General features: G+C 56.9%; 2 protein-coding genes across 3 annotated transcripts in view; both read left to right on the top strand.

Annotated features, from left to right (window-relative positions):
* The window catches only part of CACNA1G (calcium voltage-gated channel subunit alpha1 G), a 68,298-nt gene extending 66,726 nt beyond the window's left edge, over positions 1 to 1,572 (top strand). The window contains 1 exon segment of the mRNA XM_077776909.1: positions 186 to 1,572. Coding sequence (XP_077633035.1) covers positions 186 to 920 — 735 coding nt within the window. The 3' untranslated portion in view covers positions 921 to 1,572.
* A 6,920-nt stretch (positions 1,573 to 8,492) lies between these two features.
* Positions 8,493 to 26,558, top strand: part of ABCC3 (ATP binding cassette subfamily C member 3) — a 47,894-nt gene continuing 29,828 nt past the window's right edge. For both annotated transcript variants that reach the window (XM_077776797.1, XM_077776798.1), the window contains exons 1-8: positions 8,493 to 8,536; positions 20,639 to 20,815; positions 21,177 to 21,302; positions 21,520 to 21,657; positions 22,463 to 22,588; positions 22,801 to 22,862; positions 23,554 to 23,685; positions 24,876 to 25,067. In XM_077776797.1, the coding sequence (XP_077632923.1) occupies positions 8,507 to 8,536; positions 20,639 to 20,815; positions 21,177 to 21,302; positions 21,520 to 21,657; positions 22,463 to 22,588; positions 22,801 to 22,862; positions 23,554 to 23,685; positions 24,876 to 25,067 (983 nt within the window). In that variant the 5' untranslated portion in view covers positions 8,493 to 8,506. The remainder of the gene's footprint in view (positions 8,537 to 20,638; positions 20,816 to 21,176; positions 21,303 to 21,519; positions 21,658 to 22,462; positions 22,589 to 22,800; positions 22,863 to 23,553; positions 23,686 to 24,875; positions 25,068 to 26,558) is intronic.

The following is a 26,558-nucleotide window of genomic DNA, read 5'->3' as shown; positions in this document are numbered from 1 at the left end:
AACTCAGATCACATGGTCCCCTTCTCCCAGCAAGAGCGAGAGAAGTACTGATACTCCAGCTTAGGGTGGGTCTGCAGGGGGAGGGGGAGTTAATCGGGCTTGGGGGAGGTGGGTAGCAACAGTCATGGTGGCAGCCATGGGGGTGTGGAAGCCCCTAGGCTGAGCTCTTCCCCAACCCCGCGCAGGCAGCAATAAGGACCGATTCCCTGGACGTTCAGGGCCTGGGCAGCCGGGAAGACCTGCTGTCCGCGGTGAGTGGGCCCTCCCCGCCTCTGGCCCGGGCCTCCTCCTTCTGGGGCCACTTGGGCACCCAGGTGCCGCCGCATCCCCGCCGCCAGAGCAAGGCCTCGAAGCACACGCCCCCGCCAGCCCCCTGCCCCGGCTCAGAGCCCACCGGCAGCAAGGGCGCCCCAGAGACCAGAAGCAGCTTAGAGCTGGACACGGAGCTGAGCTGGCTTTCAGGAGACCTCCTAACCGGGGGCAGCCAGGAGGCGCCACCATCCCCCCGGGACCTGAAGAAATGCTACAGCGTGGAGGCCCAGAGCAGCCAGTGCAGGCCCTCGTCCTGGCTGGACGAGCAGAGGAGGCACTCCATTGCTGTCAGCTGCCTGGACAGCGCCTCCCAGCCCAGCCTGGGCCCTGACCCCTCGAGCCTTGGGGGCCAGCCTCTTGGGGGGCCTGGAAGCCGGCCCAAGAAAAAACTCAGCCCACCTAGTATCTCCATAGACCCCCCAGAGAGTCAGGGCCCTCGGCCCCCATTGAGCCCCGGCGTCTGCCTCCGGCGGAGGGCTCCGTCCAGCGATGCCAAGGATCCCTCGGCCTCCGGCCCCCCTGACAGCATGGCTGCCTCGTCCCCCCCAAAGAAAGACGTGCTGAGTCTCTCTGGGTTAGCCTCTGACCCGGCAGACCTGGACCCCTGAGCCCTGCCCCACTCCCCCATTCACGTTTCTCCACCGGGTGCCAAATCCTAGCTCCTCCTCCTGGGCTATGTTCCTGAAAAACGTTCCATATGGACCCCAAGGAGGAGCTCCTCCCCGCCTCAGTGGCGCTGGGAACCGGCGAGCAGAATTTCCAGAGCGTTAAAGGCAGCAGCCCTAGCCAGCCTGGCTCAGAGAGAGAGAGAGAGAGAGAGAGAGGCCCAGTGCAACTGAGGTTCCCATCACCAGGAGCTACTGGGAGAAAGCAATACGTTTGTGCAGAATCTCTATGTATATTCTATTTTATTAAATTAATTGAATCTAGTATATGCGGGATGTACGACATTTTGTGACTGAAGAGACTTGTTTCCTTGTACTTCTATGTGTCTCAGAATATTTTTGAGGCGAAGGCGTCTGTCTCTTGGCTATTTTAACCTAAAATAACCAGTCTAGTTATATCCCCTCTTCTTGCAAAGCACAAGCTGGGACTGCGAGTGCATTTCAGCCCTGACGGTGGCCCATCTTCAGCGGAGAGCGAGAACCATTTTGGAAACTGTAATGTAACTTATTTTCTCCTTTAACCTCGTCATCATTTTGTGTAGGAAAAAAAAAGAGAAAAAGAGAAAAAGCAAAAAATAAGATTTTACAAACGAAATGGAACCTTTTTATATATACATACATACATATCTATATCTATATCTATAATAAAGTAATTTTCCAAAATAAAAAGTTAATCACGGTCCAGAGTGAAAGCAAAAGGGACAGAGTTAGGCATTTCCTGGTGACACTAGAGAAAGACGCCTGGAGCTGGGGAGTGGGCAGCGGGCAGGGAAGGGGTCAGGGCGGCCTCTGTGTGTATGAGTGTGTGCGTGTGTATGAGTGTGTGCGTGTGTGTGTGTGTGTATGTGTGTGTCTGCCTGGCTGGCTGGCTGGCTTCGGGGAGAGAGACCCTAACCCTCCCCCAGGAGGGTTGCAAGCTTGCAGCCTCAGCCCCCCACACCCCGGGCAAGGGAGGAGGAAAGCCCCTCTGCCTGGTAGAAGGCTAGGCAAGCAGGGTTTACTGCTTCTACCGAAGCTTTATCGCTTCCTCTTAGCCAGGCAGCAGCTCTGTGAATGTGAGTAATTCCAGATTAACTCTTATTTCTGCTGACAGCTATCAGCCACACATTGAAAGCTGGAAATTGGCATAATGAAGCTGTTTCGGTTAACGGGGCCGACTGAGACTGGGGGAGGTGGCCTCAGCTGCTGCCGAAGGGATCAGTGGATCGGTGGGGGAGGGGGCCAGCGTGGCTGGGTTTTCCTTCCCCAGGCTTAGCCTCACGCCTTGGGGGCCCTGCTGAACGGCGCTGTGGGCCCTGTTCCATCAAGCTGGCGATGGGATTAAGCTGTACAAACAGAGCGGGCTGCTCCCTCCTGATTTGGAGGGGGCCGGGAGTCCAAAGGCCACCTCCTGGTGGAGTCTGGGAGGGCCTGGCAGCCAGGCTGCAGAGTGCAGAGCTGGCCCCCTGGGGGGTGATGAATGAGCACCATCAAGGTGTTTACATGGTCTGCAGCTGCTTGCCCAGTGGGAGCCAGCGGAGGAGGTGGGGGGAGGGGGTGAAGACAGGCAAGGGAGGGAAGGAGAGAAGGGAGAGGGAGGAGGAGAGGGAGGAGGGGGAAGGGGGAGAGGAGGAGGGGCTAGTGTTGGTGTGGCCCGGAACCTCCGATCTGGTGCTACCTTGGGCAATACTCTCATCTGAAACCCCGATGCCAAGAGGCAGTGCCACAGACACCAACCGCAGCCCCGCCAGCCACCCCAACATCCACCGCAACCCCACTCTCTTGAACATCCCTACCCCTCAAACCCCAGGACTCTTGAAACCTCAAAGGCAGCTCCAATGGGCTGGACATCTCTCACTCAGCATCCGCTGCCCCCCGCCCCACCCCGTCTTAACCTGGGTTTCGGGGTGCTGGGCTGCAGGTGGATGGAGGCTTTGGCCCATCGCGTATTTTCTAAGCTGCTGAAAGTTTTTCTAATTGCTCTTCCGGACAGAAATGGTACTACTCCTTGAAGCAAACACCTGGATTTATTCTCTTGGGGTGTGCAATAGCATGGAACCCTTTTGTCCTCTGGCCTCCTTGGGTGGAGGGGGGGGTGCTTGTAGGAANCAATGGGCTGGACATCTCTCACTCAGCATCCGCTGCCCCCCGCCCCACCCCGTCTTAACCTGGGTTTCGGGGTGCTGGGCTGCAGGTGGATGGAGGCTTTGGCCCATCGCGTATTTTCTAAGCTGCTGAAAGTTTTTCTAATTGCTCTTCCGGACAGAAATGGTACTACTCCTTGAAGCAAACACCTGGATTTATTCTCTTGGGGTGTGCAATAGCATGGAACCCTTTTGTCCTCTGGCCTCCTTGGGTAGAGGGGGGGGTGCTTGTAGGAATTTTTTTTTTTTTAACAAAACTGTACAAACTTCCTAGACTTTTGTCACCTAGGTCTGCAGATTAAGCTTTTATAGTTTTGTAGAATTCTGTAGCTGTCTATTCCCTAATGAGGGTGGGCGATTTGGAGGCGGGGGGAGGGGCTCTGGAGTCTTTTTTTTCCTTCTAAGGNTACCCCCTGCCCCTGGCCCACCCTCCCAACCCCCCACCCCCCGCCGAGGCAACAGCAAGGAGTGGAAGAGCCTGAAGGAGGCTGGGATGGGGGAGGGACTGGGGATGCAAAGCAGGTCTTGAATGAAGGTCTTTAGGGGCAGGAACCGGCCAGGAGCTTCAGGGATGTGGGGGCTTTGGAGGTAAGAGCATCCCCCTGGCGCTTCTGCTCTCTAGAGGCTTCGGAGGGAATTGTGTCAACAGCCGCAGGCCCCCACCTTGGGCTCAGCGGCTTCTGCTTCTTCCACACCAAGACTCTCGGAAAAGGTCTGCCTGGGGGTGGGGGGTGGGGCCTAGAAAGAGGAGAGAGCTGAGCTGCTGCTAAAAACAAATCTGAGGCTCCTCTGTAATCTCTCACTTTACTCTTCGCAATAGCCTAACAAGGAAAACACAACGGCTCTCATTTTTTCATGAGCCAATGGGTTCAGAGAGGTTTAGTTTAGTGACTTGCCCAAGATCACACAGGCGGGAAATGGCAGAGTCGGGATTTCATCGTATGTCTGGCCAACCTCTAGCCCATTGGCTTCATGCAATCCAGCCTCTGGTCATTGTCGAGGGAATGGGACATGGGGCAAGGAATCCTGATCACGAAAGGACTTACCAGGGAGGCCTTTTCCTAGGCAGTCACATTTGCGCTCAGAGAAATGTGCGCACAAGCTCCCAGCTTGGCATACTCAGAGGCTTAAAGGGGCCCACAGTCCCTCACCCGGTGTGAGGAAGGAGGCTTAACCACAAAAGAAGGCATCCCTCAGCTCCGGGCGCTTCTCCGAAGGCTGGTCAAAGCTGTCTCTGCAATCACCCAGTGCCCCAGATACTACCTTTCTCTGGCATAGCGCTGCCCTTGACCACAGAGCACTGGCTCCCCTCCCCCTCCCTCCACTCCTTCGTCCTTCCTGTCCTCTCCCCGTGCCCCACCCAGACCTCTCCCACTTTGCAAACAGCTTTCACCTCCAATGTCACCCTTAGTCCCCACCCGTCACAGCCCGGTGCTCCGTAGTGGCCTCCTCTCCCCTTTCCCGGGCCATCCGGTCCCCCAGGCTGGGGGACTGGCGACTGTACTGCAGTGAGGGCATCAGACAGCAGGTGGCAGCAGAGAGCACCTTCACCTGGCGCCACCCCTGTGCCGCTTCCAGAGAGGGACCAAGCCAGGGAGAGGACACCACGCTGACAGACACCTTCTACAGACGAGTGCTCTGCATGGCCCTCCATGGGAGGAAACAGGCTCAGAGACGCAACGAAGGACTTGTCTGCGTGACCCATGCAGCCACGGGAGCGGGGAGTCCACAGTGCTCCGTGATCCCTGCCTAATAGGCCCGTGGACCCAGAGCTAACCCGGGACGATGGTGGCCAGGAGCCAGTTGAGTTGTGGGCTGGCTCCCTGCTCTGTGGACACAGAAAGGCGGGTCAAGGAGGTGGCAGCCCCAGCAAAAACCCTTCCCAGGAGGGAAATCTGCTAAAGACTTCAGAACTCTGGCTCCGTCCCGGTCCAGGGATGGGAGCTGCCGATTGTGGCCCATGGAGCTAATTAATTCTTCTGGCTTTGAAACCTCCTGAATCGGGCACAGCAGCCTGTGCTCACACGCATGCCAAATCAGATCAAGTGCAGGCTGGGGACGCAGGGGCAGCCTTGCTGAGGCCGCAGGGGGGGCGGGGGTGGAGGAGACGATGTGGTTTCCACCAGGCTGGAGTTTGGGGGCTGGATCTGGTTTAGGGGTGTTCCAGGCCTTTCAAGGAGCCACAGGGGGCTCAAAAGAATCAGGTAGTGAGTAAAGGGGAGAAATACACAGCCTTTGCTCTTCCACACCCCTCCCTGCCCTAGTTCCCACCTGACTGTCCCCGTTTTGCAGCATCTCCTGTCCCTGGGTCTCCCTGTCCCTGCCTCACTCTGCTTTCTTCTCTCCACTGTCATTCCTGCTCAGAGCCGTGCCTTGCAATTATCTTCTCCTTCCATCTCCCTGCCAGGAAATCTCCCGTGGGTCCCCCTGGGAGGCTCCCGGCCCGGGGAGGTATGCCACATGCTCTGCCACCCCTCCCGGAACTGCAGTCAGTTGGAGGGGAGGATGAGACCCGGACCACAAGGCTGGGAGAGCGGGGTCCCTGTCTCCGCGCGGCCCAGCACACAGGCTTTGTTGCTTCTCTTGGGAGCCTCCAGCCGCAAACGTCTTGGTTCTGGAAAGTTGAAAACAGAGTGGACACACAGTGCCCACTGCTGGGACTATGGCTAAGGCCACAACAGCCTCGTTACTTACAACCACTTCTAAGGACATGATACTTGTTGGCTCAGTCAACAAATGTTTCTTTTCTTTTCTTTTTTTTTTAATGTTTTATTGATTTCTGAGAGAGTGAGAGAGACTGCGTGAGCAGGGGAGGGTCAGAGAGAGAGGGAGACACAGAATCTGAAACAGGTTCCAGGCTCTGAGCTGGCTGTCAGCACAGAGCCCAACGTGGGGCTCGAACTCACGAACTGTGAGATCATGACCTGAGCCGAAGTCGGATGCTTCACCGACTGAGCCATCCAGGTGCCCGAGTCAATGAACGTTTCTTGAAGTTCAACTTTGCCAGGCACCGTCCCTGGTGCTGAGGATACGGCAACAACCAAGTGTGCGTGGTCCCTTTTCTGAAGGTGTAAACAGTCTCCTGGNTTGAGTGAAATCGTCAAGGACGGGTAATTTGCCAGGTGCAGAAAGGGAGGTGAGATGTGGGGAGGAGACCATGGCAAGCAACCTTGAAAGTGAGCCCTTGGCCATGAAGGCATCAGCTAAGGATACCAGATGTGCATCCCTGCCCAAAAGAGCTACATGGAAACAGCCAGAATTCAGGAGACTTGGAGCTCATCACTCCTCTGCCAGGATAAGACACCTCAGGGGCTCAGTTTACTTGTTCTGGTGAAATCAAAACAATCACACCCTAGGAATTGTATGGTTATTGTTGAAGGGCTATGCGAAAGGGACCACATTCTGAGAGGGGCCAGACACAGCAACCCCCCCCCCGCCCCCACGGAATAGCTCAAGAGCAATGGGAAGGAAGTCAAGGATTGCCGAGGTCCCCTTACCATGACCTCAGAGACTCCCACCCAATGCCATGAGTTGGCAAAGGGCTCTCTAAACGCAAGGTGGGAATGGTACCAGAAAAGACAGTGCCTCAGCCCCAGTGCTGAAGATGGACCCCAAGGGTCCTGGCCCCGAACTAGAGGAAGGATTGGAACAGCCACCCCAGTCTGCTCACCACAGAAGTCTGGATCGGCAGGGCTAGAAGAAACCTGAGGTCGAGGTGGCTCAGGAAACTGAGTCCCAGAGACCTCAAGGGCCTTGTTAAGGTCACACAGCATACAGAAGTCACTGCCCGAGGCAGGGAGGGGGTTGGAGGTGACTCAGTCAATCCCTGCCCTTGGGGCCCTCTCAGACTGGCAGGGAAGACAGACTCTTCGCAACTAAATATAACCCAAGGCACTCCATGACAAGATGTGAAAGCTTTATGAAGTCTTGGGCTCAGGGATGGGGACGGGGTGGAGGGTGACTGGGTCAGGGGAGGGGAGGGGTGCAGACAAAGGGCTGAGAGGGCTTGCCAAGTGGAGGGGGAGCAGATCCCCGCCCCCCATCCCTCTGCCTGCCCAGCCTGCTCTGCCCGGTGCAGCTCAGATCTCTGTTCTATAGCTCCCGACATAGACTTCCTTCTGGTCACTTCCTGCCTGCCCAGAAGGAGAAGTGGCAGCTGGCTGCCTCTGGGTTATCTTGCCGGCCCACCCACGCCGGCTGCTAGGCAGCCAAGGACAAAAACACCTCCTGAGAAGAAGCACCAGGGAAGGGATCACCAGGGTGAACCCGGGCAGACCCCGCAGAGAGGGCCCAACACCACGGGGCTGGGGAGGTGAAGGCAGGGGAGAGACGGGCTGGGGGTGGGCGTAGGGATTCCTTCTCAGCCCCCAGAAGGGGGGGGGGGCATTGACTTCTGTGTCCTGTGCGGGGAGCGGGGGAAAGAAGGCAAGAGGGACAAGCTGGGGCAAGCAGGAGAAGCCCACTGGGCCTCGTCGCTTTGCAGGTGGGGAACGTGAAGACTCAACCTTGGGAGTGTGTGACTGTGGGGCTCCTTCTGGGGCTTCACCTGCCCATCCCCCACCCTGACCAGGCTGGAGTGGAGGAAAGCCAACCACGTGTTGGGTGCCCATCAAGTGCGCCAGGCAGCGCGCTTGATGCTTTACATGCCGTTGCCATTCAATCCTGAGTTACCCTATGAACTATGATTATCCCAGTTTCCCAGAAGCAAAAGTGGAGGCACCGAGAGGCGCTGACGCAGCAGGCTCCAGATCCGGGAGCCACGGAATCTCAGCAAGGCAGCAATTTAAGAGAGCCATGGGACGAGCCAGCTTCCGTAGGCCGCTAGGACCCCTTCCCTCCCCCTCTCCTTGGGCACCGGGTGTAGGAGCACGACCGGTTTCTGCCGGTGCCCAGGTCACTTGTGCGCCGAGAGGTAAACTTCCTGATTGGGCGCTAAGCATTCCCATTTCACGGATAAGGACACTGAGATCCAGAGTTGAACGTGACCTGATCAAGGCTTTACTCGCGCGGGGAGTCTTGCTAAGTCACTGTCCGCGTTTCCATGACTCGTGGGCCGCCAGAGCGCTGCCCTGTGGGAGCAGGTGTGCGCCCCTTGGAAACGAACCCTGGTGCAGCCCTATCAGCCTCCGCACGGGGAGGGACACCTTTCCAGCACGCCCCATCGGCCACTTGAAGGAGTTACCACCGTGTCAGTGGCCCACCACCCCTGTCCCAAAGTTCCTCCGGAAGCCGCAGTCTTCGGGGAGGCTCTGTCGCAATTCTCAGCCACTAGAAATGCGAGATTCGACCCAAAGGGCCGAGGATAGGGGCGGGGCGCGGGGAGGGGCGTAGGCGGTCCCGGGGCGCTGCAAGTCCCGCCTGGGTAGGCTACCCGCATTCGCCTCCTGGCAGCGGCGCCCTGACCCCATGGATGCCCTATGCGGCTCCAAGTTCTGGGTAAGGAGGTGTCCCGGGACCGAGGTCGCGCAGCGCCTAGCTGCTGAGAGGGCCCCGGGGAGGGGGCGTCGCCGGGAGGGGTCTGGCCGTGCGACCCAGAGCCGGATCCCCGCGGCGTGCGCGGGACCTGCCCTGCTGTCCCGGGACGCAGGAAGGAGCCTGGGAAGGCGAGGCACAAATCAGAAAACTAGTGTCCCCACACGGACTAGGGCTCAGTCGCCCAGCTCTACGCCTGCCCCTCCCCTCCCGATGGCCCCCGGGCATCCAGAGCACCTGTTCAGCCAGGTACTTAGGGAAGCTGGCTCTGCTCTTCTTGGAAAGGGCTCCTGCACCTCCTTTTCTCTGGTGTTAAGAGCCACTAGGAAGTAGGGAGTCCCTCTCCAACCCTCTCCTTTTATAGATGGAGAAAGGGAAAGAGGAAGGGACTCGCTCAAAGCCACCCAGTTAGGAGAAAACAGAGCTGGGGTAGAAAAGCAGGCCTTTTGACTCACTTGTATGCCAAATCCTTTTCTAAAACCTCGGGTGCTTTTCAGGCTGCTGATTCTAGTTCCCTAGCATAGTTCAGGTTCAAGTGTAGACAGTCCAAGAGCTTTTTCACAGCTTTCAAAACCTACCCACACCAGCTCCTTTCATCTTCACTGCAGCCCTCCAGGCAGGTGGAGGTGCTTCTCCATTTTGGGGACAGACTCAGATTCGAGGGGCTTGTCCCTGGTGATGCAGGCCATGCCCAGCCTCAAATCCAAGGCCCCTGGTTTTCAATCTCTAAATCTTTTCCCCATTTCAAGTATTTGGACCTACATGCTCGGTGTGTGTGCGCCCCCTGTGCGATCCATGGATGTGTTCTTGTGTGGGTGCGGGGGCATGTGTGTGTACATAGGGGGCGTGTACTGTCAGGAACTCTGTTCTTGGGCTGTGTTTGGCATGGGCTGAGGGGGGTGGAACATGGACTTTTGAAATCAGGGACCTAAAAAAAATGGAAGACCTATACAATAGTATCTTTGGAGAGCTCTCTTTCCCTCTGGGTCCCTAAAGGGTCACTAATCAAAGATGGTACGACTTTCTTGACCCATCTGCATGGGACCCCACATCCATCATCCAGCTTGGACCAATCACTTGTCACCTAGTTCAGAGGTTGTCCCTTTGGCTCATGAGAATACCTGCACGGCCACGGCAGGGTCATGATGTCTGTGACAGCCAGGTGGAGGACTGGCAAATCGAAGGCGCAGATGTGCCCAAGCCTCAAGTGCAAGGGCTCCCTGTGCCTGGGTGGCCCGTTAACGGCAGAAGGTTGGGATTGTGCAGAGTCAGACTGAGGAGGTAGAGCTGAGGAACATCCTCGAAGCTTAGGGATCTTTCTATGACATTGTAGAATCCAGGAGATTCCGCCGAACTCGGGGGCTTGAAGCAGCTAGCCTAGCCCCTTATTGCCGAGCTTGGGAAACCGCCAGCCAGGGAGGGAATGGACCTGTCAAGGTCACACAACAGTAAGCTGCAGAGAGCTGGACTGGGAAGCAGGGCGCCTGAGGCATGGGTCAGCCTTGCCACTGCCTGACTGTGCATCCTTGGGTTTCTCACCTCCTTATGCCTAGACTTCTTGCTGCTCGTGAGCTCTAGATACTTCCTCTGAGACCTCAGGATCCATGGAAGTCAGTTTATCGATGTTAGGTCCAAGGGATGAATTCCTTGTGGTGGTCTCTGCTTGGGTACCTCAAAGGACAGGGAACTCACTCCTTTTCCTCATTCCCGTCTAAGTACCTACCATCTTCCACCTTACCTCCTGGCCCCTGAAGGTGTGTGAGGCTGCACCAGCGTGGTTGGTGACAGGGGGGCAAGTGAGGAGAAAGCACGAAGGCTCCCAGCCCTTCCTCTGAGCTGAGACAAGGGAGGACCTGAGGCCAGGAGGCTGGAGCTGTGTCCCCAGGGCCAGCTCAGTTACCCTAGAGGCTCGGCAGTTCTGGGTGACCTTCATGGTGGGCTGCTTTGCATCTCATTTGTATTGTATATTAATCAGGTATACTGCTTTTATCTCAGGGGCCTGCAGGGGTGACCCACCTAGTGGGAAGTAGTTCAGGGCAATGGGAAGTGCCTGAGTCAGGAGTGAAAAGGTGGGTGTGGGAGAGCTGGCATGGTTCAGGCCTGTCTGGCCACTTGATCTCCACGCCTCCTCACTAGCTTACCCGCATGGCCTCAGTTACTCATCGGTGACAAAGGGAAATCACCCATCTCCTAAGCACCTCGCAAGACTGTCGTGATCACGTGGGCAGGGAAGGTGAAACCGTTTCAAGAGCCACAAAACTTTCTGTGGGTGACGGCGTCCTGATTGTCCTGGAAAACAGAGGGAAGTGAGAAATGCGGTTCAAAGAGGGAGTTAGGTCAGGGAAGAGCTATGAGGGAGTGGCTCATAGGGCAACGGGGCCAGGCATCCAGCGAAGTCAGAGGGCACCCGTGAGTCCCTGGACTGGTGGGCACACACCCAGGCGCTCACACCCAGAGTGCACTGGGTGACTGATTTCTCTCTGACTCTTTCTCTCTCACCTCTACTGCTTTGGGGTTGATCGCCAACGTCTCTGAATGTGCCTTGGGAATTTTTATATAAATAAATTCCAATTGAACAAGCCATGGACCAAAGTGCCCAGCACTAATGAGGCCAAAGATGCCTCCAGAATAGAGGTGGTAGTGTCCCTTTGCTGCCCCATTGCTTACTACCTGGAAGACTGTTTTCTGTTATGAGCAGGCCAAGGGAGCACCCAAGCATGAAGAGTACACGGAGCCCCAGGACGTCTTGACCTGTTGGAGAATTAGTCTCTATCTGATGCTCCCAGGAAGCTCTTGGGAGGCTGATGTTGGCTCAGAAATCGGGAGGTCCTGACCCTGAGAACGGTCCAAAGATGGCATGGATTGCCTGAGAAGTAGTGAGCTCCCCATCCCTGAGGGTGTGCATGCATACGGTTAGTGACCGCTTGGTGGGGATTCTGAAGAGAGGATTCAAGTCAAGGAAGGAGTCCTACTCTGAAATTCTGTGACCAGCTAGGAAGAAGGAAGATGTGGTCAGTGGGAGAGTCACGGGTTCCTCCTCTGAGACGTCCAGCCCTCTCTATCCCTGGCTCTCTCTCCACTTCAGACACGGAGCTTACTTAGCAGCAGCTCTTGGTAGAGACCCACGAGTCTGCCACCGGTCAGGGACCAGCCCCTTCATGTTCCCTTGGCTGTCTGCCCAGCCTAGGCAGAGGCAAAGCCCTCATCCGGCAGAGGCTTCGCTCCCTGTGTCTCCTGTTCCAATCCAGCTAGTTCCATTCTGTCACGCACGAGCTGTGTGACTTTTGGCAAATGGCTCACCCTCTCTGGGCTCCCGCTGAGCTGAGGTGGGTTCCTGGGGGCTCCCTTCAGGTAGAGTTTCCCAGTACTGACTCCGAGAGGCTCATCCTCAGGCTCAAGGCCATGGCCATGATTAGAGCCCTCTAAACATTAGGGTATTAGAGTCTCCGGCTTCTCCCTTGATCTTTGCCCAAACCAAGCAGGTGGCCACCGTAACATAGGAGTAATGGAGGCTTTGGCTGCAATGGACTTTGACTCTCAAAGCAAGATAGTGACTTGCAAAGCGGTGGGAAAACTGCCAGAGGTAGGCAGGTGGGTGGGAGGTGGGCACCTGAGCCTACGGAGCGCCACCGAAGCTTCCCCATAAGAGCCTAGTGCCCCCTGCTGGGTGAGGATCTCTAGAAGCCCCCTCTCCATCCCAGCGGGAGGTGGGGGGTGCAGCAGAGCTGGTGCTGGGCCACTTTGAGCCTCTGAGCTCTTGGCGCCTGTGGGAGGATTTGGTTTCTTGTGGCCTTAGGCTGGCTTCTCCCCAGCCCTTCTGCTCTCCTACGGCCCCTGGACACGGGTCTTGGGGGCCAGAGATTTAGGAAAGGAAATGAGTCAGGGAAGTGGCATTTGGGAGGGAAGACTGGGGAATCCTCTCGAAGCACAGGGCCGGCCCCCAGGGAGGGAGGTCCCAGCAGGGGACAGGATAGGAGCACCTGGGCCTTGTCTCCCAGGTGTGGCTGTCCCAGGGTAAGGTTGGAGCGGGATCGCTGGGGGGAGGGGGAGGAGGGATACTCCGGTATGCCTCTCCCCTCCCCACCTGGAGCTGTCTCTGTCTCCCATGGCAGTTCCGGGAGGTCGTATCAGGGGCCGTACCCTGGGGTCAGATCTCTCCTTACTGGTATTCAGGTCCCTGGTCCAGCAGCCCCCAGAACCGCACCTACTCTGTTGCCCCATGATGGCAGCCCTTTCCCTCGGCTCTCTGAGAACCGCAGCCAGGAAGTTATTCCAAGGTGGGCTGCACGGGCCGACAGGAGAGTTTTAACATTTTGGGTGCTCTGAATGCCTTTGGAAGTCATGTTGGAGCCCTACAGGGTGTAGAGGAAGTGCCTCAGAACGGGGACGGGGGCTCTGGAGCTAGGCTGCCCGGGGTCCAAGTCCTGGTGCTGGCCCGTGGGATCCGGGGCGGTCCCTGCCCAGCCAGCCCTGGGGCTCAGCTGTGGCGAACATGAGATGATAATCCTGGAGCATCGCAGTGCTCAAATAGCCAGAGTCCTTGGTGGTTGGAATGCCCCGCCCCCTTCAGCAACAGCTGGGCCAGGGGGCTGGTGAGCCACAGGATGGCCCAGCACAGAGGGCTTTGCAAAGGCTGCTGTTGCAGCCACAGTATGGCAGTGAGCTTGAATGGTGATCAGGGATCAGAGCAGGCCCTTGCCCTTTCTGCACCTCCATTTCTGCTGAGATAAATGAACTTGTCAGTTGATCCCTTCTCCCCCCTTCTCCCTCCCGCACAGGATTAAGGAAGTAATTACTCTTCCTACCGAGCAGAGGCTGTCAACAAGCCTGGGCCCCCCCCCCCCCGGGACGGGGGTTGGGAGGGTGCTGGGAAGTCCCTGACAGAGCTGTGACCCAGCCAGCGCCACCCTCCCGCCCACTTGTCCCCTGCTTGGGTCTCTGGGGATTTCAGCCTCTCTGTGGTCCACTGGGTGCCAGACCTTATCAGTCCTGTGCAGCTGTTGAATCGCATTATTAAGAAGCTGTCGTTGGCTGTGGAAACTGTATGGTGACCATGAGGGTGGGAGGGGAGGGCAGGGCTGTGGGCCGGGTTCCCAGTCCAGCCTAGCCCAGCCCAGCCCAGCACAGTCTTCTGAACGGGAATGGCTGAGTGAGTGGTCGTGGTTTCAGAGGGGATCATTCGCCCTGCCCAGCGGGACTATAAGGAGTAGCATGGGGTCCAGGAATGACCTCCACCAACCCCTTCCTTTGCACTTAACTTTGGATCAGAGACCCCTTGGGTGCCAAGGGCTGTGGCCTTGCTGCCAGGGAGAGGGTGTGCTGCACCCTGGGCTCTCGGCTGCAGAAACCAGGCTTCAGAGGGCCCCCTTCATTCCTTTGTTCATTCATTCATTCTTTTGTTCACCAAATGCATTATGAGTGGCCTCCCTGTGCTGACCGCTGGTCTGGAGGCTGTGATGTACACGCTGGTCCTCATGGAGCAGGCAGAGGAGCAATCAACACAATAAATGACTCAGTTTTATAGAATGCTGGGAAGGGATCAGGGCTCTGGGGAAAGGGGACAGGCTAAGAGGGACGGACGTGCCGCAGCAGGCGGGGGGGGGGGGGTGATGGTGGTGAGTTACAAGTTTCATTAAGAAGGTCAGGGTGGACCTGCGTCTGACGGTGGGTGAGATCTGAGTAAGCGCTCGCGGGTGTAGAGGGCATGAGGCATGGCGCCACTCCCCTGAGGGCAGAGTGACACAGGGCAGTGGGGGACATGAAGCCAAAGAGGTGGGGGAGGCAGACCTGAGGGATGTGAGGACCACGCAGAACTTTGGCTTTTACTCTGCATCAAGTGGAGAGCCTTCGGCAGGTTTGCACCACGAGTGACTTGGTAGGCGTGGTCTGGTCTGGATTTCACGAACCTCTCGTGACTGTGCTGGAAAAGTCCTCCAGGGCCGGTGGCAGGGGTGGAGGCAGGAGAACCAGAGAGGGGGCGACAGCAATAACCCGGGCGAGAGAGAGAGCGGCACCGGGAGAAGCAGTCGGATTCTGGACACGTCAGGGAGAACCAGAGGAAGTTGCTGTTCTGTAGATAGGGACAGCCAAATAGAGCATTTCTAGCTAGTTCGGCCTGGTGATTTGAAGGCGGAGCGGACAGGATTTGCTCAGGGGGTGGGTGTGGGGTAGACCCCAAGGATTTTGACCTGGGCCAGGGAAGGAGTGGCCGCCCACCAAGGTGGGCAGGCTGTCAAGGAGGGGACGGGCAGGAGTTCAGTTCTGGACGCGTTGTGTATGATCTGTCCCCTTGATGTTGTAGCGAGGGCTCTGGGGTGAATAATCTAGGGACACAGGGATGGGCGGGTGCCCACCGCCCCTGGAGACGGCTCTGCTGGGGTGGGAAAAGGAAGACGAGCACGGGTCGGATCTCCCTGTCGGCCCAAGCAGCCATCTGAGGCTTTGCGCCCCCAAGAACTCTTGATTGTTGCCCAGTGCAGGCTGTCCACGAAACCAAAACAAAGTCCCAACAGCCTCTTGCGCCAGCACCTGCGTCCGTCCCCAGGTGCTGCCCTGTGAGGGGCGGGGTGATCTGCTCATTCTCTCCCTGTGGGGAGATGGCCGAGATTCTGCCCTCTCTCCAGTATTCACGACGGAGACCAAGCTTCGGAAGGTGAAGGAACTTGTCCCCAGTTCTATGGCTCAGGAGCAGCGACTCATACTGGCTCCTCTGCGTCAGGTTTTGTGGCCACACCCCACCCACCTTAAAAAGCCACACCACCGACCTGCACGTCATACACTGATTCCCCGTCATGGCTTTGAACTCGGGCTCCGTCCCTGCTACGTACCCGCTCCCTTGTCATCAGCAGCCACGCCGGTCCGTGTACCCAGCCCCGTGCTGGGGGCCAGCAAGGGGAAGAATGGAAATGGGGCCGGGTGTCTGTCCTGCAGGGCTTACGTTGCTGAGGGGCTGGGGTATGTTCACGGGCACAGGTGAAGGGGAGGGGTGGGGGAGGAGCAGGCAGGAGAAACCCAGGCTTGCTGTGATGAGGCCTGGGTGCCTGTCCCAGCTCCCTGTTGCCAGGTCCTTGGACCGGTTGCCAGACCGGGTGGAGCCCGCTTTCTCTTTTGTGGGCTGCACCCCATACGGCTTCTCCTCTGAACTTCTGAAATAACAGCCAGGTAATGACCATGTAAGTGCTGTAATAAAATGCCGCTGAAGGAGAAGGGGCCTTTATCACGCTCAGGTAACAGTCACCTACCTGGCTGCCAACACCACCCAGGAGAAAGCAAAAGAAAGTCCTGTCTGAGGCTGGGGTGCCCCAGAAAGGCTTCCTGTAGGGGGTGAGGTTCAGGCTGGGCCCAGTGAGGTCTGGAGGCAGGCTATTGGGATCCTGACAAAGTGGATGGGTTTAATGGGCTTGCTAAGTATAAAATAGGGCGGGGCTGCCCATTGACAATAGAATGGATAAGTACATGGGCCCATTCATACAATGGACCACCCGCAGAAATGAGGAGGGAGAATCCCTATGCACACTCAGCCCCAAGAATGACCCCCACAAACACAGAGTTGTGTGGAAGAAGCCGGACGTGAAAGACACCTCCTGTATTATTTCCTTTATAGGAAGACCCCAGATGGGCAGAGGGTAATCCACATAGTTAGAAGTCGGGATAGCATTCCCTCCGTGGTGAGTAGTGGCTGGGAGGGGGCACGAGGAGGGGTTATCTAGGTCCCGGCGATGTCTTGTGTCTTGATTTGGGTGCTGGTTACATGAGTGTGTTTAGTGTGTGAAATTTTGCTGAAGTGGATACCTAAAATGTGTGCGCTTTTCTGTGTTTATAATAACAAGTGTTCTGTAAGTTGAATAAGAAGGGTTTTATTTATTTATTTGTTTGTTTGTTTATTTATTTATTTATTTTTGAGAGAGAGAGCACGAGTGGGAAAGGAGCAGAGAGAGAGGAAGACACAGAACCCAAAGCAGGCGCCAGGCTCTGAGCTGTCAGCACAGAGCCAGATGGGGGGCTCGAACTCACGAACTGAGAGATCATGACCTGAGCTGAAGCTGGCCGTTTAACTGACTGAGCCACCCAGGCACCCCAAGTGCTTTAAAAAGGGAAAAGGCCTGGGTTAGATGTGTCCCCTTCCCCTTCCCCTGGGGTGCCCTGACTAGGCCTTGCGGTGTGCCCAGCTCTGTGACCAGCACCGAGCCCTGGGCCAGCATGTCAGGTGCTCAGCAAGAGTCCTCAATCCCTGCGGGTCCTTAGCTCACATTGCTGGCGAGACTGCTGAATGCAGGGCCTCAGAATACAAGCCATACATGGCATACCCTTTGCCCATCAGGGCTTGGATCTAATACCCCAAAGCAGCATGCCCCTGGACCTCAGGCTCCCCAGAGGCAGGGACAGGTCTGCCGCAGGTGCACCGAGCCCAGCGCGTGACTCGGAGCATACCCTCAACGCAGCAGCATCAAGTCAGAACGACTGATGCTCTCGGATGGTGGGTCCCTCATCAGGTGCTGACTTCAGAGGAAGAGGCGTGGTCACGACCGGAGACTCAGCCCCTGAGCCCGGCCCACCAGGTGGAAGGTGGAAGAGAGAGAATGTGAATTGGACAAAAGTGTAGCCATGGGACCCTCAGACAGATTTACAGTGAAGTGAGCTGGTGGCGGGGCGTGGGGAAGGGAGATGGGACAGCAGGAAGAGAAGGCTGCCTGGTGCTTGCACACTTGACTTCATGAGCAGCAGGAGACACTGCAGACTCATGGACACGAAGCAAGGGGCACAAAGCTGCGTTTCAGGAAGAGCCCTCCCATGGCCTGGGGCAGGGGCGTCAGAGGGCGGAGGGCTGACCCAGATGGAATGAAAGAGGAGAAGCTGAGGAAGGGGAGGCCACGTGTGCGGATCACTCTGAATATTTTAAGATGGGAGAACTCAACTGGGGCGCCTGGGTGGTTCAGCAGGTTAAGCATCCGATTTCGGCTCAGGTCATGATCTTGCAGTTTGTGGTTCGAACCCCGCGTCGGGCTCTGTGCTGACAGCTCAGAGCCTGGAGCCTGCTTTGGATTCTGTGTCTCCCTCTCTCTCTGCCCCTCCCTGCTTGCTCTCCATCTCAGTCACAAATAAGCATTTAAAAGGGGGGGGGGGCAGAGAAGGCAAGGAAAAGATAAGGAGAGTCACTGGTGTGTAGAAAGGAACTGGATGGGATGGCAGAGGGGAGGGGCACAGTACAGATGGAGAAGAGGGGGGACAGCCCTGGGACACTCCCATGCCAACAGGGGGAACCAGCCAGGAGACTTCAAAGGAAAAACCAGGGAGGAAGGGAGTGATCTGGGCAGGGATCTGGGCACTTAGGGGATGGAAGGGAAAAGACCAGAACCCCATGGAAATTACTCAGGAAGAAGTAAGGGCCTCTTCTAGTATGATGGCTGTAGAGCCAGAGGGGAGGGGGTTGGGGAGATATTATCCCCAACATTACCTTAGAAGAAACCAAGGCCCAGAGAGGCAAAGGTTAAGGTTAAGCATGTTGCACAACATCACAGAGCTCGAAAGACATCAAGCCCATTGTAGTGACATTGACAGAGTCAAAGAAGTGTAAAGGGGCGTCCAGGTGGCTCGGTTGGTTAAGCGGCTGACTCTGGCTCAGGTCATGACCTTGCAATTCATGAGTTCGAGCCCCGAGTCAGGCTCTGTGCTGACTGATTGCTCAGAGCCTGGAGCCTGTTTCAGATTCTGTGTCTCCTTCTCTCTCAGCCTCTCCTCCACTCGTACTCTGTCTCTCAAAAATAAATGGGGGCGTCCAGGTGGCTCAGTCAGTTAAGTGTCTGACTTCGGCTCAGGTCATGATCTTGCAGTTCGTGGGTTTGAGCCCCGCGTCTGGCTCTGTGATGACAGCTCAGAGCCTGGAGTGTGCTTCGGATTCTGTGTCTCCCTCTCTCTCTGCCCCTTCCCCACTCATGCTTTGTCTTGCTCTGTCTCTCAAAAATAAATGTTTTTAAAAAATTAAAAATAAAATATAGAAGTAGATAGAAGTTAGCATATTTGAACATATTTACCCCTAGAAAATGGAATTAGGGAGGAGCCTGGGTGGCTCAGTCTGTTAAGCATCCAACTTCAGCTCAGGTCATGATCTCCAGGTTTGTGGGTTCGAGCCCTGCATTGGACTCTGTGCTGACAGCTCAGAGCCTAGAGCCTGCTTCAGATTCTGTATCTCCCTCTCTCTCTCTCTCTGCCTTTTCCCCACTTGCGCTGTGTCTTTCTCTCTATCTCAAAAATAAATAAACATTTTTAAAAATGGAACTAGGGGTGGGGAGTGATTGAGGCAGGGTACCATTTTCTTTTTTTTACGGTTTGACTTTTTAAGTTACATTAAAGTGGGGCGCCTCGGTGGCTCAGTCAGTTAGGCGTCCGACTTCAGCTCAGGTCATGATCTCCAGGTTTGTGGGTTTCAAGCCCCGCATTGGGCTCTGTACTGACAGCCAGCTCAGAGCCCAGAGCCTGTTTCAGATTCTGTGTCTCCCTCTCTCTCTGCCCCTCCCCTACTAGTGCTCTTTCTCTCTCTCCCTCTGTCTCTCTCAAAAACAAAAATAAACATAAACCATTTTTAAAAAGTTGCTTGAGGGGCGCCTGGGTGGCTCAGTCGGCTGAGTGTCTGACTTCGGCTCAGGTCATGATCTCACGGTTCATGGGTTTGAGCCCTGGGTCAGGCTCTGTGCTGACTGCCAGCTCAGAGCCTGGAGCCTGCTTCCAATTCTGTGTCTCCCTCTCTCTCTGACCCTCCCCTGCTCACACTATCTCTCTCTCTCCCTCTCTCTCAAAAAAAAAAAAAAAAAAAGTTGCTTGAAAGTATAACTTGGGCACAAATAAAAATGATCATTATTTAAACGGGCAGTTGGGAAGTAGGAAGCTTTGTACCCTCTGGGGTTAGCAGTTTTCTCTGTGTGGACGAGACCGTGGATGGGTTTTTTGTTGTTGAGGTTGTTACTTGCTTATATTTTCAGAGCTTTCTGGAAAGAACATCTAATGCTTTGTGGAGGTTGGGGGAGGGGGAAGATCAGTTCATCTGCGGTCTTGGAAGAAACAATCTCACTGAAATATGTGTTTGAATGTATTCCCCCATCTCCTTCCGAAAAGCTTGGTGGGTGGAGTCCTGGTCTTGGTACTCAGTGGTTCCCCACCAACACCAGACTCCAGTGCCAGCACGGGGACAGTCCCAAAGGGGATGGTTGGTCACCCAGCTTTGTAATTCACAGATCTCTCTCTCATCCCCTTGCTCCTTTGAGCTTGCGCAGTCAGTGAGGTAGGTTGGGTGATGGGCGGCTTTCCTGAATGCAAAAGAGAAGCAAATTAAGCTCAGAGGAGGCCCCTGTTCCTTCCCTGGGAGAGGAAGTGGGCTCTTCAACCATGCGCATATATTGCATCTTGATAAAACAAAACACTCGGGTGCCTGGGTGACTCAGACTTTGGCTCAGGTCATGATCCCCCAGGCCGTGGGTTCGAGCCCTGCATTGGGTTCTGTGCTGACAGCTCAGAGCCTGGAGCCTGCTTCAGATTCTGTGTCTCCCTCTCTCTCTGCCCCTCCCCTGCTCGCGCTCTGTCTCTCAAAAATGAATAAATGCTAAAAAAAATTTAAAAACATAAAAACACTGATTTTTTTAGTGGAAATCTAGAACGGCAGAAAGCAGAGCAGGGGCTGCCAGGGAGGCACGGGCTGCAAAGCGGCACCAGGAAAGCCGTGGAACGATGGAAGTAGCCTGTACTTTTACCGTGGCAGTGGTTTTGCTGGTGTGTGTGACTGCCACGCCCGTTGGATTGTGCACTTTACACGGGCATATTTTGTTGTGTTTTAATGATGCCCCAAATAGAGAGAGAGGGAAATGAGAGACAGGAGCGAGCATGGCTTCCTAGGAGAGTGCACACCCTGGCCAGCACTTGCTTGTCTGCACACTGACATTGTGTCATCTTCATGCCTTCTGACCCCGCCCCCACCAGAGCCGGTGGAGCGCCCCTCTGGCCCAGCCGCCTTCATGGAGGGAGAGCCGCATTCTGCAGCAGGCTGCCACAGCACCAACTTGTTCTCTCTGTCCCCAGGACGCCAATCTGTCCGTGCACACCAACAACCCGGACCTCACGCCCTGTTTCCAGAACTCTCTGCTGGCCTGGGTCCCCTGCATCTACCTGTGGGCCGCCCTGCCCTGGTACCTCTTCTACCTGCGGCACCACGACCGAGGCTACATCATCCTCTCCCACCTCTCCAGGCTCAAGACGGTAGGTCAGGGCACTCAGGGATCTCCCGTGGGCGGGGCCGGGATCTGGAAGATTCTCCCCATCGTGATTCTCCTCCCTCCCAACCCCCCACCCTCGGTGGCTGAACAGTTTCCCAGCTACACCTGCCCTGTAACTCAGGGCCACGAGCCTGCCAGCAAATCTGCAGTCAAATGAGATAGTCTCTGCTTGCGAAAGTTCGGGGCGGTTCTCCGGCAACACTCTCCCCACCCCTGGGAAGCTTCTGGCAGGCGCACAGCCTAGCCTCCAGGGCCGGACCCTGGGGAAGAAGAAAAGGACATTCTCCAGTGGGGACCGTCCTTACTTCTGGAGGAGGGGTTTCTACCACGTGCCCTGTTTGTAGGCCTTGGGGGTCCTGCTGTGGTGCGTCTCCTGGGCTGACCTCTTCTACGCTTTCCATGGCCTGGTCCACGGCCGGACCCCCGCCCCCATCTTCTTTGTCACCCCGTTGCTGGTGGGGGTCACCATGGTCAGTGCGGGGCCCTGGAAGGTGGTGGGGGAGGGTCTCCAGTGAGTTGTGGGGTTGTGGTAGGGGCACCGAGGGCCCTGCAGAGAGGGCTGGGCACCTTACAGTGGGAAGAGGTTGGGGCGGCCCCCGGACGGTCTGGCCGTGTGGGGTGGGGAGGGCGAGGCAGGTCCAGATGCATGTGCGCTCCGGCCCCGCCCTCCTCACCCTCTCTGCACAGCTGCTGGCCACTCTGCTGATCCAGCACGAGCGGCTGCGGGGGGTACAGTCCTCAGGAGTTCTCATCGTCTTCTGGTTCCTGTGTGTGGCCTGTGCCATCGTCCCCTTCCGCTCCAAGATCCTTTCAGCCGCTGCAAAGGTAAGGGGACCGAGGGGCGCCTGCCAGGGGCAGCCCTATCTAGGGGATGGCCTCGGGGCTCCAGGTCACCGCTGGGCCCCCAGCTGCCTCTCCCCTGCTCCCAGGACCTCCCCTGCTGTTCAGTCCCCTCTACCTGTCCCCTACTCGCTGTGTCTGTGCTGGGAAGCAGGCTGAGGAGCCAGGGGTCAGGACTAGTGTCACACAGGGCAATGAGGCAGATCGCAGCCACTGTGGGGTCTTCACCGGAATGCAGGGGGCCCTTCTGTAGCCACGACGGCCGCCGCCAAGTGCAGCGTCTGACAGGGGGGGTCTGCCAGCGTCTGCGTCCTGAGCAGACACGCGCAAGTAGTCAGTCTGTCCTGCCGGGAAGTCCTGTGATCCTGCTCTCCCCCTTCTTTCCATCCCCCTCAGTTCTCTGATCCTTGCCTTGACCTTTCCTGCGGTGATGGGGTGGGGTATTCTTCCATTTCAAGGGTAGGGGGCGGTCATATGTGGTGGAAGTGAGGGCTCAGAACATTCCACTTACTCTCTCTGTGATCCTGGGCAAGTTAGGTTTTGGAGCCTTGTTTCCTTGGTTGCAAACATGAGATTTCCCACCTTGCAGGGAGGGTGGAACGAGGTGATGTAGGTGGGGTGCTTGGAGAGTCCTCTCCGAACAGTGGCCCCCTTGTGACCTTTCCCCATCTCTCAGAACCCTCTGGGTGCTGCACCCCACCCCAGAGGAGCCCGATGCCCCCAAAGGACCCCATGGGGGCAAGGCCGGGGTTCCCTGTGCATCTGATGTCCCTCCCCACTCTCCCCCCAGGGCAAGATCTCAGACCCCTTCCGCTTTGCCACCTTCTACATCTACTTTGCCCTGGCGCTCTTCGCCCTCATCCTGTCCTGCTTCAGGGAAAAGCCGCCATTTTTCTCCCCAAAGAATGTCGACCCTGTGAGTTTGCCATGGAAGCTGGGTGGTGGTGGGGTTTCCACAGCCCACTCCTCAGCCCCGCCCTTACCAGCAGCGCCCATTCCTTCCAGTCCCTTCCATCTCCGTGTCATCCTTCCCTCCAGGAAGGAACAAGGGCCCCTGACCCCTCTGCTCTGCTTTGGGAGGGTGGTGGGCACTCCGGATTCTTCCTCGCCTACCCTCTCATCTTCTAGAACCCCTCCCCAGAGATCAGCGCCGGCTTCCTCTCCCGCCTGTCTTTCTGGTGGTTCACGAAGTGAGTCAGCTCTTCCTCCACTCTGGGTCAGAGGGAGGAGGGGAGGGCAGGTGGGGAGGAGGGGGAGCAGGCCAGAAATTGAGCCGGCTTGTTTCCTTGCCCCAAACTCTGACCCCAGAGGGCACTGAGGGCGGGCGAGGGCGGGCAAGCCTGTCCGTTTGGGCTGGGGGCCAAGCGCAGAGGCCCGGCTGGCCCAGCTCGCATATCAGGCCGTAGGCCAGCCCTGCATCCAGCACTTCACAAGAACAGGCCCGGGCCGGGGGGGCGGCTAGAGGGAAACTGTAATTACTTCCGAGCTCTTCCATCTGGGAAAAGTTTGCAGTTTGTCATTTCCTTGGCCACCCCTCAGTGTGGCTTGAGCAGGATAATTGTGTCTGTGACCTGGGTGAGCCAGCTCATTAGCCACACTGCACCGAGAAGGCACCTGGGTCTGGGACTTCGTCCACTGGGCTTGTCCTCTCCTGGGGGCCGCAGTCAGTGTGAATTTCATCACCGAGGCCCAAGGGTCGGCTTGGACCCTTCTGGGGATGAGGCGGAGACGGGGCCGGGCTAGGAATGTGGGAGGGGAGGCATAAAGGAGACACTGCCCTTGGCCACAGCATCTCAGGGAGACTCTGGGGCCCTGGAGACCCTGGTCCCTAGCCCTAGGCTGCCAAGCTCTGACCCTGTGTGGGCCTGCCGCCCGCCCCAGGATGGCCATCCTTGGCTACCGGCGCCCCCTGGAGGAGCAGGACCTTTGGTCCCTGAATGAGGAGGACCGCTCACAGATGGTGGTGGACAGGCTGTTGGAGAAATGGAAGAAGCAGCAAAAGCGGGCAGCGCGGTGAGGCCCTCCCTGGGGTCCCACACCCCAAGTCTCCTGCAGGGGAGACCAGTAGACATGTGGGGGCGGGAGAAGAAGGGCAGGTGCCCGCCATCCTTAAGGGGGGACGCCCCGGGCCTGAGTGGGGCCAGCTCTCCCCAGCTCTTCTACCTCCAGGGAATAGCTGACACTCTTATAGCCCTTAATCTGTCCCCACATGGCCCTAAACATGTAGATTAACTCCATCTCTCACAGCCCTGCCACACGGGTTCTATTGTTTCCATGTCACAAGTGGATGAACGAGGGTTTAATAAGCGTGCAAGGTGTCTGAGTGGTGGCGGGGCTGGGACCCACAGATGTCTGGGCCCACTGCCCTTACTGCTGTACTATCCTGCCCGTCCTGAAAGGTAGGTTCCAGGGACTTCCCCCAGAAGGGGAAGGGCCAGGGGAAGAAGGTTGAGGCCAGCCCCTTCTCTCAATCCTGCCTCCTGCCTGGAGGAAGGGACCGAAGAAGACAATCCTTTGAGTAAATGGCCTTCCCACCGGCAGCTTCCCATCAAGGACCCAGGAACCTGTCTGGCCAGCTCCTCAACCAAGAGATCGAGAGCTCAAAGTCCTCCTTCCCTACCCATTTCTGACTCCAAGACTGAACCCCCCTTCCCTCCCGCCCATAACTGGGGACCCAGGACTTCAGTGTGCTCGGCCCAGAGCCCCTGATTGGCGGCTGGCTGATGGAGGAATCAGGGACTTGGGCTTGGTCTGCGGTGGCTTGGCTTCCCTTGGCTTGGAGCCTTGGAGAAGACATACGGATTCCAGTCTACATGCTGCACCCCCTCTTCTCCTCCATGCCACCTTTACCTCCTTCCTGCCCAGTTCAGGGACCAGATCACCCACCATCCCTGCCCATGTCTCCCTTCCCTGTCAGCATCCTCCCGGGAACCATGATTTTGGGGGCAGGGAGAGGGCTGGAAATTGCTTGGGTTCTAGTCCTTGGGGTAGTGGTTACTGCGGCCCATGACATAGACTCACACACCTGAAGACAGAGTCCCTTGGGGAGTTCTCATCTGCAAGGTCACATTGTCTATCCCTCTCCCAGTCCTAAGAGCCAAGCAAGCAGGTGCCATACCCGCTCCTTATCAGACCCCACTGGTGCTTGTCTCATGGGACACACGTGCCCATTTCTATCCACCACCCCTTCCTCCCTGGATCAGACACAAGGCCGCAGTGGCGTCTGGGAAGAGAGTGTCCAGTGAGGATGTGGGGCTGCTGGGGGGCCGGCCCAGGCCCCGGGAGCCATCCTTCCTGTGGGCCGTGCTGGCCACCTATGGTTCCAGTATCTTCGTGAGCATCTGCTTCAAGCTGATCCAGGACCTGCTCTCCTTCGTCAATCCACAGCTGCTCAGGTCTGTCCACACCCACTCTTGCTGCCACCCTCCCGGGGGAGGGGCCGCTGGCTGGCGTCCCTGAGGACTGAGCTCAGAGAGACGACATGGGAAAGGATCCTGGATCAGGATCAAAAGGACTCTCCCCATTTGCTGTGTGGCCTTTAGCGAGTGGCAATACCCCTGTGCCTCAGTTTCCTCATTCACATTCAACATCTCTTCATCGGGTACGTGCCCTATGCCAGGCACCCTGGTGGATGAATTAACAAACATTCTCTCTTTAAATCCCCCTCAACAATCATACAGAAAAGTGCCCCCACCCCGTTCCCATCTTACAAGAGAAGAAGCAGAAAAACTAAAAGCAAAACAAGCAAACTAGGAAGCAGAAACTCAGAGAGGTGAAATTGCCTGCGGGCACACAGCTGGTAAAGATGGATTGGCGCCCAGGGCTCCGAACTCCAGCCACGGGGCTCTTGCCACTTGATAGGCTCTGTTGTCTGTCCCATGAGTGTCCTGGACCCAGGAAAGCTCTCAAATTGGAGGGGTAGGAAGGAGCTGAGCCCCGCAATACCTTGTCCCTCCATTCGTGCAGCCGGGCATTCTCATTCAAATTCAAGTTGTTGAGCCCCCAGTGCACCAGAATGGTGCTAGACTTTAGGGCTGAAAGATCAAGAAGACACAGTCGAAGACCAGTGTGGGAATCCATCAGAATCCATTAGAGTTGTGGACAGAAGTGGACTCAGGTGTCTGGAAATCCGCAGGAGGGGGGAGGGAGCCAGCCCAGGAAGGAGCAAGAGAGGTGCGCTTGCTTCCGGAAGAGGCCAGCAAGTTTGGAAGGGCAGTCACGTGTTTATTGACTAGGTGAGGAAGGAGGAGAAAGTTCAGTACATGCAAAGTCACAGAGGCCTCACCGACATGACTTAGGAACTCCGGGTATTTCTGAATTCTGGAGAAAAGGGTGACTGAGGGAGGGAGAGAGAGAGAGGGAGAGCTAAGGAAATCCTTGGAAGATTTGAAGCCAGGGAGGGGCATCTGGTTTGCATTTCCGAAGGATCCCCCTGTCAGTAGTGGAGGGAGGAGGGGAGGGGACAAGGTGGTGGGATGGAGGTGAGCCAACCAGGTCAGGGGAGAGTCCAGGCCAGGAATGGGATAGGATTCGGGAGCTGCTGGGGAATTGGGTATGTGCCAGGGTCCGGGAGGGGTCATGGGCCACCTGGCTGATGGATCTTTCTTGGAGGTAATGAATGCAGCAGGAGTGGGGGGCGGGGAGGGGGAGTAGTGCTGGGCACCAGACAAGGTGGTGAGTTGAGTCTCGGCTACGTTGGAGTCAAGGTACTGGGAGGCCCCCAAGGGGACATTCCCAGCTAGCTGGAGACCACATCAGGTAGAGGCCCAGGGTCTGGTATCTGTGGCTGGGCTCTCCCAGGGAGCTCATGGCGGTGGTCCCAGACAGAGCCCTTGGGAACTGTGACAGGTAAGGGGTGAACAGAAGACTGGCTTGGTAGGGCGAAA

The sequence above is a fragment of the Crocuta crocuta genome, unplaced genomic scaffold (assembly GCF_008692635.1).
Source record: "Crocuta crocuta isolate KB4526 unplaced genomic scaffold, BGI_CrCroc_1.0 scaffold352, whole genome shotgun sequence".
Classification (NCBI taxonomy): Eukaryota; Metazoa; Chordata; class Mammalia; order Carnivora; family Hyaenidae; genus Crocuta; species Crocuta crocuta.
The sequence above is the reverse complement of the archived record's forward strand: the minus strand, read 5'-3'. Positions and strand labels throughout refer to the sequence as shown.